The following is a 15,912-nucleotide window of genomic DNA, read 5'->3' on the forward strand; positions in this document are numbered from 1 at the left end:
TGTAGAGTCATTGACTGGCATGGTGGCCCCCAGCAGGCACAGGGAAATTGTACAGATTGCACTGGGGAGAGTCGGCCCGGCAAGTTGTACGTTGTGTGGTCGTAAGTCACATGGGAGAGCTGTGCAGCATCTGGAACCAGGCCCAAGTGAGTCGTGGTTGGGTGACAAGGGCGAGTTCTGTTTAACAAGGTTGAAAGTTGCCTGAGTGAACTGTGTGGTGTCTGCTGCCAGGCCTAGCTGAGTTGCAAAAGTTGTGCAGGGGAAAGAGCGAGGCACAGTGGTTGGCCTCCCTCCATCAAAGGATGTTGCAGGGCTGTTTTGCCTTCTGCGTGCTCCCCTGTTTCCTCTACCCCCACCCTTGGCTGACAGAAGCTAATACTTAGAAGGCTTGGCAATATTGATGTGATTGTCGGGCTACCCATAGAATGGCCAGTGAGATCTCATAAGAACATAAGAACAAGCCAGCTGGATCAGACCAGAGTCCATCTAGTCCAGCTCTCTGCTACTCGCAGTGGCCCACCAGGTGCCTTTGGAAGCTCACCTGCAGGAGGTGAACGCAGTGGCCTTCTGCGGCTGTTGCTCCCGATCACCTGGTCTGTTAAGGCATTTGCAATCTCAGATCAAAGAGGATCAAGATTGGTAGCCATAAATCGACTTCTCCTCCATAAATCTGTCCAAGTGCCTTTTAAAGCTATCCAGGTTAGTGGCCATCTCCACCTCCTGTGGCAGCATATTCCAAACACCAATCACACGTTGCGTGAAAAAGTGTTTCCTTTTATTAGTCCTAATTCTTCCCCCCAGCATTTTCAATGAATGCCCCCTGGTTCTAGTATTGTGAGAAAGAGAGAAAAATTTCTCTCTGTCAACATTTTCTACCCCATGCATAATTTTGTAGACTTCAATCATATCCCCCCTCAGCCTCCTCCTCTCCAAACTAAAGAGTCCCAAACGCTGCAGCCTCTCCTCTCCAGAATGTAGTCTTGGGAGATTCTCATTGAGCTTTCATTTCTTTAAGCTATAGACGTTGTTTCTGTTAATTGGGGGAGGGGGTGAGTGACTCCCCCAGTCAATGTCTGTGTTTAAGTTTTCAGATTTTTTTTGCAAATGAGGGGCTATTCTCAAGCCTGTACTTGGCTCCATAGTATGGATTTTTTGATCCATCTGCCAGGCCCCAGAATTTTGAGTGCCTATTGTACTTAGAGGACAGGAATCATATCTGAACCATCACATCTGTGTAGAGCAGCTTGGCCAGGGGTATGAGTGAAGTGGATAAGATGGTTTGAAAAGTATTTTATTTACGATATTAATGTAATCCAGTCTCAAAACGGGTTACATAGGGTAAATTGATGAAGTCAGTATTATAAGACATCAGTATCATGAGTCCATTGTACAAGGACTAGGCTTACAAAAATCTGAATGAACATAGATATTCATCATGCAGGTATAATGCAGAATGCAGATACAAATTCTACGGAGAATCGAAGGAGCGCAAAGGCAGCTCAGGCAGAACTTTCCTCACCCAAGCATCTGCCAACTAACCAATTAATGGTTTAGTTTGCTGATGTCTTGGAGGGTTCTTTTCTTTTTGTAATTTCTACTTTGTTTGGAAGGAGGGTGACCTGACAGTTCTTTCTTCATTGAATGTGTAAGGAATGGGGTGCGGCGGGAAGGGAAGCTTGCAAGTTATCACCAAGTGTCAAATTTGCCCTTCCTGAGTAAGGGTAATTAGTGGGGATGCAGCCCTTTATTTTATTCTGCACAGAACTCCTTGGGCAGCATTTTCGAGGGGAGTATCACCTCTATGGAGTGGTGCTTAGGCCATATCAGATCTTTCCATGTTGTTCCCATATCACTGAGGTGGTCCAGGGAAGTCTTTTTAGGCTCTGCTGCTAACATTTTACCTCTTGTCTGCTGCCTATTGTCTTCTCTGTCAGCTCGCACCTGCCCTCCCAACCAGTTCTCCTGTGCCACTGGACGTTGTATACCCATGTCTTGGACTTGTGACTTGGATGATGATTGCGGAGACCGCTCGGATGAGTCAGCCACTTGTGGTGAGTCCCGGAATACGTTCCAGTGTATTCAACCCATATTGGATGTTTGGTATGTGCCTGCATTTGTTACCATATCCACTCTGATGCGGAATGAGAGAATAGTAAGCATTTGTGGTTACATGATCTTGATCAACTGCAGATCCTCCAAATTGTAGGCCATTCTACCCATTATGTGGCAGCAAACCCCACAGTTGCTACAAAGGGTGCATTCAACAGAGAGGTGCAGCCAATCCTAACTCTCGGAAGAATGTTATTACTGTTATCCTTTCCACATCACTAGAATTAGGGACACTCCGTCCGCCCAAATCTGGATATACACAAAAAATATTTTGGGCCTTCCTTCATACCACAGAAGTAGTCTGAATTTTTTCTTTTTCTTTTCTTTAAAAAAAGAAATTGTGTATAGTTATGCTATTAAAAGATCAAATATGTTGATGTTATACAATAATATACATATATTTTATGCATGTCTGAGTTTCTGAACTTTTTTGTGTTGTCTGTTGGCCTTTGTGTATCGTCTGCAGCTTCTGCAGAACTCCTCCAAAATTCCTACTTAAATTTTTTATGCTAACCCGCAATATATCAAAACCTCAACGGGGAAAGTTGCGATGTGGAAGGGATAACTGTATTTATTATTATCATAATCATTGTGTATGTTATCTATAGTCTGCTCTTCTCACTTGGACTCACAATAGTCTACACCAGGGGTCCCCAAACTATGGCCCGGGGGCCAAATGTGGCCCTCTGAAGGCATTTATCCAGCCCGCCAGGCATGGCGGCGATGGCTCCATTCATGTGCAGTGGGGGCTCGAGGGAGAGGAGGAACCGGCCCCAACGGCTGTTGATTGCAGTTACATGATGGCACCCCCAAATCTCCATGAATTTTCTGACCCAGAAACCTTACATGTGGCAATGCCTGCTCCGCCCTCCTCTCAGCTACTTTATGTGTTGCTCTCAGGCTTTCTGTTCCGCCTCACTCCCATTGGCATCAGCCAGGCTGGCGAATCGCTCGCTGGCTGCTAGGGAGGAAAGAACCCAGGAAGATACCTGATCCTGGGTTAGATGGAATGTTTCATTGGGAAAGTTCTGCTTTTTTTTTACAGGGGAAGGTATTCCACAGCCTCCCCAACAATATTTGGAGCCCACTCTGTACTTGACATACTTTGGTCACTGTTCCAAAAATAGACCATGACAGAAAGGCTGAAAGGTGAAATCAAACATTTTACAATCATTTGTGCATAGGAATTTGTTCATAGTTTTTTTTAGTCCGGCCCTCCAACAGTCTGAGGGACAGTGAACTGGCCCCCCTGTTTAAAAAGTTTGGGGACCCCTGGTCTACACAGAGTGAGTCAATACAATCAATGGATGGAACATTCAGTGTATAGTGCAGGGGTGTCCAACTACAATTCCCATCAGCCCCTGCTGGCATGGGAAAACAGAACTGAAGCAAACAGAACTGAAGCAAAGCATAAGTATTAACATTATTAACATAAGCATTCACGATATTAACATCGAAGGATTCCATAGTAGGATCCTAGTTTCAACAGGCTATACACAGAATCATAGACTATGACCCCAAATAATGTTTTAATTAACTTTGTGAATCATTTAGTAAAGTGCAAGTCTATTGCCTGCATAGAAAAACCCTCTTGGATAATTCAGTTTTGCATAGTTTGCAAAAGCCATGAGAGTTATGTGTATGATATGCATTTAACAAATCTGCCATGAGTGGAAACCCTGATAATGCCTCCTTGTCTTCCCCCTCCAGCCTACCCAACCTGCTTCCCTCTGACCCAGTTCACATGCCACAATGGCCGCTGCATTAACATCAACTGGAGATGTGACAATGGTAAGTGCTACACTGCCAAGTGAGAACCTGCTGAGACTAGCTGTAGTGGTGACCTCAGAATCAGAAAAACAAACAAACCAGAATGAAGGTTTCTTTGGCAAGGAGGTGGACTGGGGCTCATTTGCCTCATATTTGCAGTTTGTGCATGATATCATCTGTTTACTCTATACATACATGAGAGCCAGAGGTGTACCTTGTATTCAAAGGTACTGTAAAATCTGTAGTCTGTAGGGGAAGGGGCTGTGGCTCAGTGATGTAGCATCTCTTTTTTGCAGGCAGAAGGTCCCAGTTCGATCCCAGGCGACTCTAGTTAAAAGGATCAAGTAGTAGGTGATGCTTAAACACCTGTCTGATACCCTGGAGAGTCAGATTTACCTTGATGGGCCAGTGGACTGATCCAGTATTAGGCAGGATCATATGTATTCGAGGATCTCTTGCTTTCGCAAGAGTTCCTCACTGAGGCCTGTTCCGCACATGCAGAATAATGCACTTTCAATCCACTTTCACAATTGTTTGCAAGTGGATTTTGCTATTCCGCACAATAAAATCCAGCTGCAAAGTGGATTGAAAGTGCATTGAAAGTGCATTATTCTGTGCGGAACGGGCCTCAGTGAAGCACTGTGCAAATGAAGCTCAGCTAAACATTATCTTTTTTTTTTTTGGTCCATGTTTATTTTAAATGACTATATTTCTTTTGCCAAGTCAGCCTCTGGGATGACTTTGTTAAAAAAGAGATCAGCTTGGTGGCAGGACTTTAACTCTTTCTTCCCCTGCTATTTACTTGGAAGAGGCCATCCTCCTGTTTGGGAAAACCTATGGGCACATGTATTGTTCCTCTAGTCTAGTGCCGTGGTGGCGAACCTTTGGCACTCCAGATGTTATGGACTACAATTCCCATCAGCCCCTGCCAGCATGGCCAATTGGGCACGCTGGCAGGGGCTGATGGGAATTGTAGTCCATAACATCTGGAGTGCCAAAGGTTCGCCACCACTATGCATCTGTGATTGTTCCCAATTGGCCATGCTGGCAGGGGCTGATGGGAATTGTAGTCCATAACATCTGGAGTGCCAAAGGTTCGCCACCATTATGCATCTGTGATTGTTCCCAATTGGCCATGCTGGAAGGGGCTGATGGGAATCGTAGTCCATAACATCTGGAGTGCCAAAGGTTCGCCACCATTATGCATCTGTGATTGTTCCCAATTGGCCATGCTGGAAGGGGCTGATGGGAATCGTAGTCCATAACATCTGGAGTGCCAAAGGTTCGCCACCACTGGTATAGCGGATGTGAAAGCAGTTTAGGGGTGGCTTTTTCCAGGGAGAAAATGAGAAGGGGAAAAAAGGGTTAAAATGCTCCTCTTATGCCATTCTGTTCCTTCATAAGGCAATCCTGTAGGCTGAATGTGCAAAAGAAGAAGAAAAATAATTAAAAGAAATGGGTGGGATTTTATAGTTGAACCTTTAGTCTTGGTTGGAAATCTTCTTAGACTTCTCTCTTGATCGTTCTGCCAGGGATAAGATTGCAGATGTCTCAGTCCCAATCTGCAGGATCCTTTGTGTGGGATGGGGGAACTCTGCCCTTTTGATACTTATACTGTGAAAGTTCAGCAGGCATGGACTTGGAACCAGGGTTACCTTTTAGGCTGAGGGCTTCGGCATGGTGTGGCGGTTAACAGTGGTGGACTCTAATCTGGAAAACCAGGTTTGATTCCCTACTCCTCCATGTGGAGTCTGCTGGGTGACCTTGGGCCAATCATAGTTCTCTCCGAACTCTCTCATCCCATGTGGAGGCAAGCAATGGCAGACCAACGTCTCTTGCTTTGAAGACCCTATGGGGCGAACCATGAGTCAGCTGTAACTTGACTGCACACACACACGCACAATTTATGCTCATTGACTTTACATGATTGAATTGCTCTTTCCCGAAGATGCCAAGGTTTAGGACATTTGTTTTGATGCTGATAAAGAGAAAGAGGGGTGGGGGGGGGGGGATGTACTCACACCTCAAGTAAAATTTCTGCAGAGACATATTGCATAGATTTCTTTCCTCCTGGCTCAGGCTCTTAAGAGCTGGCACATATGCTCACCAAAATAAAAGTTTTAATATTTTCCCTGGATTACATCGCCTAAAAGCTGAAGGTACAGGGTTGCTGAATTGAATGATTTGCCATAATAAGAGAGTGTAGTGTTTAAGAGCAAGTGCACTCTAATCTGGAGAACCAGATTTGATTCCCTGCTCTGCCACTTGAGCTGTGGAGGCTTATCTGGGGAACTAGATTAGCCTATGCCAGATGTTCAGGAACTACAATTCCCATCAGCCCCTACCAGCATGGCCAATTGGCCATGCTGACAGAGGCTGATGGGAATTGTAGTTCCTGAACATCTGGAGAGCCACAGGTTCCCTACCCCTGGCCTATGCACTCCAATGCATGCCAGCTGGGTGACCTTGGGCTAGTTGCAGCTCTTCTGAGCTCTCTCAGCCCCACCCATCTCACAGGATGTTTGTTGTGGGTTGCGGTGGGAAGGGAAAGGAGAATGTAAGTCTCTTTGAGTCTCCTCTTCCCTTCATAATTAAAAGTTCTTGTAGGAATTTAGAATCTGATCAGTACAGGTTAAAAGAGGCTGAAAATCCCCAGGATCCTAGTCAGGGTGAAGTGAGGTCTGGACTCTGCCCATAGCTTTTGATTTCCCTTTGTGGATTTTGACATGATTCTTTTGGTGACCTTTTTCATTACCTATCTCTGACATGCCTGCTTTCTCGTTTTCATGTTTGATTTCTTTTGTTGCATTGACCTTTTCTGGGGTGTGGGGGTGAGGGGGGTGGTACTGATGTTGTGTGTGTGTGTGGGGCGTGTGTATGTGTTCACTCTGCCCACTCTCCTGTCTTCTCTGGTTGGTTTCTGTGTTTCAGAAAAGGATTGTGGGGATGGCTCTGACGAAAAGAACTGTCCAAAAGCTACCGGTTAGTGCATAGATCAACATGCACCACAATTCCTCAGTTTCTGTTCCCTAAAACACCTGCCCTTTTCCCCTGACTGGTCAAAACAAATCAAAACCATCCTGTTCTCGATTCTTTTTCTGGCGCTTCGTAATACCATCATTGGATGCACCAGCCCTGGAGCCTTTCTGGGTTGCACTTTTCAATCGAAACGGCATCATTCGCATCAGTAAAAAAGATATTAGAGTCAGTCCTAGTACATTATGTCTTTGTTCCATTCGCTCAAACTACGAAGGTTCCTTGATTCCTGATTGCCTTGTGTAGCCAGATCCTACGCGTATCTACTCAGAAGTAGGTCCCAATTTGTGACATTTAGTTGCATCCCTTCAAATCTGTTAACGTAAGTGACCTTAGAAGGGTACAGCTCTGCTTAGGATTGCATTGTGAGTCTCAGGTTTTCAGAGGATGCAGAGGTGTAGCACCAAGGGGACAGGGGGGCGCGATGCACCGGGCACCTCCCCCCCCCGCGGAGGCTTTCTGGGGGCAGGACTGGGCATCCCGGGGGCAAACGGGGGCTTGGAGGGACGCAGGGTGCACGCACGCACCAGGCGCACTTCCCCCTCACCCCATACCTGAGAGGATGTGTTCAGACATTTATATTTCCCAAGTTAAATTTTAGATGGGGCAGGAATGTGAATTGTGTCACAGGAAAGGTTTTGGTCTTCTGGACAGAGACTGGGCGGTCCTTCTTATGATGTATAGCCAGGTCCTAAACATTTTTGCTAAGAAGTAATCTCCATGGGTTGGATCCAGACTAAATTTTCCACAAATAGAAGACGGGGGTATTTTTCACTAATTCCCCTTCCTGCTGTGGATGCCTGAGTTGCCTCTCATAGCTATTCCTGGGGACCCCCTGTTCCCTCAGAAGTAGCAATGCTAGCAGCTGTAGCTGGAAGGTGAGAGGCAGGAAAATTGTGTTTCGCTTGCCAAAGTACCTTGTATCAGTGGAAAACTTAGTCTGGATCCAACCCTTTGTTGCGAGCGTGACTTGCTTCTGAGTAAGCATACTCAGGATTGCAGCTTTAAAGAAATTTTAAAGAAACCACATGTATTCCGTTCAGTGTTTTTATGTGGAAGGACATATCCACATCTAACTGGAATATTCAGTAAATGTTGGTGCCAATGCCGATGAGTCCACGTAGCTCAACTGGCAACCGCTTTATGCGCTTCTCTGTGCTAGACTTTGGAGTGCAAATTGTAATGGGAGAAGGAGGAGAAGCAGAAACAGGGATTTGAATTGCTAAATTGCGTAGTCTTGTTGGCCTCTGGATTTGGTGCACAGAGAAGAAACTCTGATAATGCCAGGGTAAATAGCAAGAGCTTGATTCAGCTCACAACCTTTCGAAGATAAACTCTTTTGAAAACTGAGCCCTACAGACTTGGCAAAACAGTATCAGCACCCTGACTTCAATCTGGTCTCAACTGTGCATATGCAACTGAATGCATGCACACATAAGTGTGCATCATTTAATCACGTGACTGTTACAGATCTCAAAACCTGCTGGAGTGATAGTCCCCCTCTTGCGTTCCCCATTTCCTCATGGTGCATGAGGTGATCTATGCAGTTTCTGTGTTTCCATTTTTCACTATTATTATCATTGTCATTATCATCATCATCATTGTCATCATTATTTAGTTGCTTTTTTCAGTTGCTCTTGCGTCAAGGGGGAGCATGTTTGGCTGAACTGTGCATGGGGTGGGAAGACGGCATTAAGTCAGGCTTGGATGCTTTCTACCTGCTTGTCACCTGCAGGAGGAATGTAACCCCTTGGGAGGCTTAAAGAGCCACAGGGGTGATAACGTCTGTCCCTTCAGGCTTAGCCATCTCTGACTTCCTCCCTTCTTCTTCCTGTTTCCAGACAACGACTGTGGGGACAACAGCGATGAAGCCGGCTGCAGCCATTCCTGCTCCAGCAACCAGTTCAAATGCAACAGTGGACGCTGCATTCCTGTCCACTGGACTTGCGATGGGGATAATGATTGCGGGGACTACAGTGACGAGACCCATGCTAACTGTACCAATCAGGGTGAGGGTGCAAGGCACGCGGAGCGATTCATGCTGTATGCACATAGCCCCCAGATAGAAGTTCGGCACCAGAAAAATTGAGAATTCTCACCTCAGAGCAATTTGTATACATTAATATGCCAGCTGTTGGTATAAAATCTCTGTTCCCTAAATGCAACATTCATCACTGTGTTGTCTTGTTCAGTCCCTCATGGGAACTGTGCATATGCAGGCCAGCTTATGCATGCACAGTTTTCACATATGTCTGTACAGAAGAACACTTGATGAACAACAGTTGAGCTGAGCACAGCCCTGTTTTAGAGGGATTTTTGGGGAGGAGGGTGAATTGCAGAATTCAAAATTTTACTGAGAAGGAGCTGCATAGTGGTTAGGAAGGAGCTAAAAATGAGCTGGGGACAGTTTGGTGTAGTGGTTAAGAGCAGGTGCACTCTAATCTGTAGAACCGGGTCTGATTCCCCATTCTGCCACTTGAGCTGTGGAGGCTTATCTGGTGAACTATATTAGCTTGTGCGCTCCAACCCATGCCAACTGGGTGACCTTGGGCGAATCCTACAGTTCTTTGGAGCTCTCTCAGCCCCACCTACCTCACAGGGTGTTTGTTGTGAGGGGGGAAGGGAAAGGAGTTGTAAGCCCCTTTGAGTCTCTTTCAGGAGAAAAAGGTGGGATATAAATCCAACTCTTTTTCTTCTTCCGCATCTGGGGGTATGGAAACATGAATAGAATGGATGGGAGAGGCAGCTCCTGAAAACAGTGCCTTTCATGGACATGAGAACTAAAGAAAAGCCATGCTGAATTAGACTAAGATGCACGGAGTCCAGCAGTCTGATCCTACTGTGGCCAATGAGGTGCTTCTAAGAAGCCCACACAATAATAACGGTGTGCTTTGCAAGCTGAATTTCTCCCAAGTACATATTTGAATTTCTTTCAAATACTGAGTGCTGTGTTCAGTCAACCTGGTTCTTTTGCTGCTTTACAGTGGGCAGTGCTCCTTGCTCAGCCAACAGGAAATAGATTTTCCCTTTGTTCCAAAGGCGGGACTAGGGATGGCCGTTCCCTTCATGACAACATTCCTTCTGCTTTAAGATTAAAACTGTGTGAAGGCCTTCTACCTTCAAGGGTATCAAAAACTCCCTGCTAGAAGACAGAATTGTGTTAGGTATTTCTTCTGTGAGACTTGGCACAGTGTATTGGTTAAGAGTAGTGGACTCTAATCTAGAGGACCAGGTTTGATTCCCCATTTCTCCTCAAAAAGGCTGTTGGATGACCTTGGGCCAGTCACAGTTCCCTCAGAACTCTCTCAGCCCACAAAGAGGCAGGCAATGGCAAAAGACTTCTGAATGTCTCTTGCCTTGAAAACCCTGTGGGGTTAAGTCAGCTATGACTTGACAACACTTTCCACCACCATTTAATCTCCTAAATTCCTCCCCTCACCACAAACACCCATCGATGTCTTCTCACTCCCTCTTCTTGTGATTAAGTAAGTATGGTCAACCAGGGTAAACATCTTTGACTGCACATCAGAAAAGTGGTATATCAGTGTTTTCAAAAGATTGATAAACCACGGATTCTCTGTCCACTTTTTGTGGTCTTGGCTCCTCTTCAGCATCCAATTCTAGCTCCTTTGCTTCCTTTCCTGATGCCGTGGCTAAACTTCCTGTCCTTCCATTCCCAGCCACACGCCCACCTGGGGGCTGCCACACAGATGAGTTCCAGTGCCGGCTAGATGCACTCTGCATCCCCATGCGCTGGCGTTGCGACGGCGACACGGACTGCATGGATTCCAGCGATGAGAAGAACTGTGAGGGCGTCACCCATGCCTGCGATCCGAATGTCAAATTTGGCTGCAAGGATTCCGGTAATGGGATTGCGTTATGTGGTGGGGATGGAGATAAAACTGAATTACGTGGAGGCTTGCCCAGGCCATTTTAGAGTGGTGATTTGGGTGTACTGTTCCAGCACTGGAATCTCAACAGTCTAAGCTGCTACTGTGTGGTCTATGGGGCCGTTGTGGCTGGTTTTCTTACATGAGAATGGGTTGTCCTAGGGCAGAGATGGCGAACCTTTTTGAGACCGAGTGCCCAAATTGCAACCCAAACGCCACTTATTTATCGCAAAGTGCCAACACGGCAATTTAACCTAAAAGCTAAGGTTTTAATTTTTTTTAAAAACGGTTGGCTCCCTCTTCCTCCACCCCACCTGCTTGAGCAGGGGCCAGCCTTCTCTAGCCTCCAGCAAGTCCCACGCACACCACTCTGTGCTCTCTAACATCTCTGACTCCTCTGTGCCCCCCTACCCATGGGCAGCAGCCACCCGGAGCACAGGCACCAGGCACTTCAGCCGAGTCCTCCCTGATCACCGCCGTGCGTGCACGTTGTGCTCAGTGGCCCAGGCCAGCCTAGATGTTTGTGTGTGAGGGGGGTGATTTTCCACCCCCCACATGATGAACTCTGTGTGCGCGTGCTCACAGAGAGGGCTCCGAGTGCCACCTCTGGCACCCGTGCCATAGGTTCGCCATCAGTGTCCTAGGGAAAGGGGAACCTGCTTTTTACCAGGAGATCTTTGTACTTTCAGGATTTGTTGCTATTAATCTGGGGTATTGCTGATGCCATTTTACTGAATTACTGCTGCTTTTTAAATATTTAAACTTTTAAACTTACATTTTAATTTAATGGGGTTTTGTTTATATACTGTATATGGAATCCATGTTGTACACCGCCCAGAGCCCTTTGGGGATTGGGCGGTATAGAAATCCCATAAATAAATAAATAAAATATTATGGGATGGGTAGACTAGGCCCTCGGGATGTGTCTGTCTGTCTGTTTTCCCCCTGTCCAGCACAAATCTGCTTTGACGCCATGTAGTAATTCATCAGTGTGGGGCAGTTTATATCTTGGTACATTCTATGTGCGCCCCCCCCCCCCCTTCATGATTTAAGAACTTTAGATGAGTCCCTGGCCTGTATTCCCTAATCATCAGAATAATTAATATGTTTTACAATTTCATTTAGTGCTACCAGTAGACACACCTGTGATGTAAATTGGGCAGCGATGTACAACATAACAATTCACGCGCATGATAACTGTACTTACTATTTGATCCATGTACAGTGAAATACGGAACAAAATGAGAGGGACATGAAGCCATAAATGGTCTTGCTCCCAGACCCTCATTTCTGTGATTTACACTCCCAACTGGGGGGCAAAAGGGCTTGAGGGAGCGGTGCGGCCTTGCGCTAGCACGTTTGCCCTCCCTGGGGCATTTATCCTGGCAGAGGAGGCAGATGCGCTAGTGGCTGCCCACCCCTCAACCTCGCTACACCAAAATCCACAAATCCACGCCACAGCAGGGCTGCACTGACATCCCAATCGGGCACCATCGGGGGCAGTGCCCCAGCTTGTAAACATGGTGGCGTAAGTCCTATAAGCCCTTTGGAGGGCATTCTGAGGGGGAGTGTAGTTTTCCCCTTGCACTTCCAGAAAGCATTTTTGGAGGGGCTGGGGCGGTGTTGCAGTGGTGCTGAGTCCCACCACCAAGGGCTTTGGATAGGGCTGCCCAGCATGCAGTTAGGAATCCTTAGTGGTTCGGGGGATACAGAGCAGGGGCTCATCTAAACATCTTAAAGCATAAGAGAGACCATATGGAACACTCTTAACTCACAAGGGCTCATTCCGCACACGCAGAATAATGCACTTTCAAGCTGCTTTCAGGGCTCTTTGAAGCTGTGCGGAATGGCAAAAACAGTTGTGAAAGCAGCTTGAAAGTGCATTATTTTGCGTGTGCGGAATGAGCCAAGGATTGATATCTTAGTAAGTTCTCACACCTCAGTTTCCTGTCTGCTCTTCTCTTCCATCTTGAGTCCCCTTTGAGGAGAAAAGGTGAGATATAAATTCCCAAGTTTAAAAAATCATGGTGATGATCCTGCTCCTCTCTTCGGGGCAGATGGAAGGTTTTCAGCCCATTTCAATTGTCTGCCTCCTTCGCAGAAGTTATACTGAGTTTTGTATTTATTTATTTGTTGGATTTATATCCTGTCCCATCCTCGAAGGGCTCTGGGTGGCTGACAACATAATTTAAAACGTCCTACAACTTTAGAATATCAATCTCCATTTAAAACTTTAAAACCAATTAACAAAAATATTACAATAACACCGGTGAATAGATGATATAAATTAATCCTTCCCGCCATTTCCACCCTTCCTTCTCCCCCCCTCCCCCTGGAGTCCAAACAGTGTTCTCGTATACTTGATCAATCGGCACAAGTATGGCAGAAAGCCAAGATTTAGGGATTTGGCCTGAGTTGTTGACATGGGTAAAAAGCGCTGCTAGCAATTCAGCCCACCAGTTCGAATTTAGTTTGAAGATTTCTGAAATAAGTGCATCAGGGCCTGGGGCTTTCCCCTCTTTCATATTATCAATCAAGATGGTAACTTCTGCAGGAGTAACTGGAGGCCAAATAGGGAGTTGGTCAGTGTCTGGCCAGTCAATTTCATTAGATGTCTGATCATGAAAGAGGTTTGAGGAAATAATTAAAACCACCTGTCTGGGGGAGAGTATAGAAAGAGGTAGAAAGCTTATGCAGGCCTGTGGTGTTATTTACCAATGCCCAGAAGCACTTCGCATCGTTGGCCATGGAGGCTTGTAACAGTTTATTCCATTGCAATATTACAAAATCTTCGTGCTTCTGTTTGTGGTTTCAGGAGTTTTGAATTCATATTTAAGAGTGGCAATTTGAGACAAAATGTCCTTTGGAGCCCGTATGACGATAATACCTATATAGGGGCTCGGATATTGTTGTTGTAGAAGTAATACAGTCTCTGTCAGAACCAATCCCTTTTCCCCACTTGGGATTGCTTTCGATATCTTAGATTAGTAAATGGCAGAGTGTTGTTGTTGTTGTTGGTAAATGGAGGCATTTATAAAAGTTTTGATTAATTGTTCATAACTAGAAATGCTTTGAAAAGTAGAGTAGCTCGAGGATGTTTAGGTTATGGAATTTTGAGGAAGTAGTGGTCAAAGGGAGTTAAACCAAGCCATTATTTTGGACTTGGCATGTGAGGACCAGGACTGTCAGCGAGGAAAATAATTTTGAGAAGTTGTTGAATTAACCAGTATGGGTTTTTTAGGTTGAGTATTCAGAGAGAAGCATAGTGGGAGATGATCACTTTAACAGGAAGTCACCTACAAAAAAAAAGCAGATTGAATCGAATTCAGTAAGAGTGGGGAGATAATAGCATAGTCCTATTACACTTTGGCCCCAAAGTAGTTGCACCCTAGTATAGTCCTCAAAGCATTTTTTTAAAAAAGATGCTTCAAGACCATTTAGCCAAAGCTTATTATTTTGTTGATAAAGCGCGAATTTAATTAGAAGTTTCACACCCAGCTGAGTTTAGTGTGTATGGTCGGTCTTTGGAAGTCGCGGCTGGTCTTGGAAGCAACAAAAAAAGGTGTATATAATCATCATCTAAACCTTCTCTTGTTAAAAACGCTTTATGGTCGTAAATCCTCATTGCCAACCACCGGGCATTAAAATCACCAGCTAAAGATAAAGTTAGGCAGTGGGATGACTCTCTTCAAGCTCTCTTCTAAATAGTTCAGATAGCTGTATTCCAAGTAGTGGAGAGTTGAATCCGAGTCCAAATCCTGGGGAAGGTATACATTAATAAAAAATTAATGGGGAGATTATTCTCAAGAATATAAATTAAAGGCACTGCTTGTGCAATGGGAAGAACAGTTGGTGTAGGAATTTCTTAACAATATCATTTCTTGTTAGAATAGATAGGCCTCTGAGTAGCGTGTCCATAATGTGAGGGCCTTGATTGCTTCAGTAAGGAGGGATGCGAGTATAACCATCCATCTTGACATTCAAGAAGTTAGACCAAGTGCCCGATATACAAAAAAGAGGAGATCCAAGTGATCCCCACAAATTTTACAAAGATCGATTGCTCTCTTATCCGAGTGGCAGGAGAAGATTTTACTCCAAATTCCATGCTGGGTTGAAGACAAAGGCAAATAGACATCTTGGCTGGTACACAATAAAAAAATTCTTGGAGCTGAGCAAATTGGCTTCTCGTAAAGGAAAAGCAACTTTAGATCCACGGCCTTATTTTTGTTTCATCTAGCCGAACAAGTATGTTACCATGGGAAAGAGAGCAAACTATATGCAGCATTCATTTGACTCTGCAAAGGGGAGCCTTTGACTCCCATCTCTAGAGAACTTCTATGGCAGAAACTCCGGGTTTTAAGGTAATTGACCCAAGACTGCTCCTCCCTGATCCAACAACTCCCACTTTCCGAGAATACACCACATCTTGCCAGGGTCAAAATGTCTTCCGCCAAGAGGGCCTGCTAACAGAAAATATCGCCCAATCCTGAAGGAGTCAAGCAAGGCTGCATACTAGCCCCCACACTTGTTCAATATTTTTTTTGAATGATTTAGCCCCTGCATTATCAGAAACCAATAGTCATCCCTCCTATTCTAAATGCATTGCCAATAACATTAATGTTATATCACGGATGATGCAGTTTTACTTTCAAGATCTAAAGTGGGCCTTCTCCGTTTGATTAGGCGATGCATCCAGTATTATGTAAAACTAATAAACTGGAGATTAATTATAACAAATCCAAAATTTTAGTTTTTTTTCCACGGACGGTTGAAGATGCACAGAGTTGGGAAGTCAATAATAATATTACTCTCTGGAGCAGGTCACCAAACAATTTAAATACCTAGGAATCACCTTCTCTTATAATCTGTCTTGGCCCGCGCCATCGCAATCTTTCCTCAACCATGGCCTCCAATAGCGTTAGAGCAGTCTCCGTTTCTTTACAACACTGGTAGTAGATATATACCTGCAGCAGTTATTTAATGCCAAAGTCGGAACACAGATATTATCACGGGTCCCCAATTTGGATCTCTGCAGTTAATAAAACCATTAACACTCTACAATCCAAATTTCTACACAAAATAATGGGCCTACCTAACTGTGTTCCCT

At 45.2% G+C, this 15,912-nt stretch overlaps 1 protein-coding gene across 1 annotated transcript in view; it reads left to right on the top strand.

Moving 5' to 3' along the window:
- Positions 1 to 15,912, top strand: part of LRP1 (LDL receptor related protein 1) — a 466,085-nt gene that overhangs the window by 323,270 nt on the left and 126,903 nt on the right. Inside the window, 4 exon segments of the mRNA XM_048487597.1 lie at positions 1,935 to 2,051; positions 3,820 to 3,900; positions 8,757 to 8,924; positions 10,596 to 10,778. Coding sequence (XP_048343554.1) covers positions 1,935 to 2,051; positions 3,820 to 3,900; positions 8,757 to 8,924; positions 10,596 to 10,778 — 549 coding nt within the window.

The sequence above is a fragment of the Sphaerodactylus townsendi genome, linkage group LG03, assembly GCF_021028975.2.
Source record: "Sphaerodactylus townsendi isolate TG3544 linkage group LG03, MPM_Stown_v2.3, whole genome shotgun sequence".
Lineage (NCBI taxonomy): Eukaryota > Metazoa > Chordata > Lepidosauria > Squamata > Sphaerodactylidae > Sphaerodactylus > Sphaerodactylus townsendi.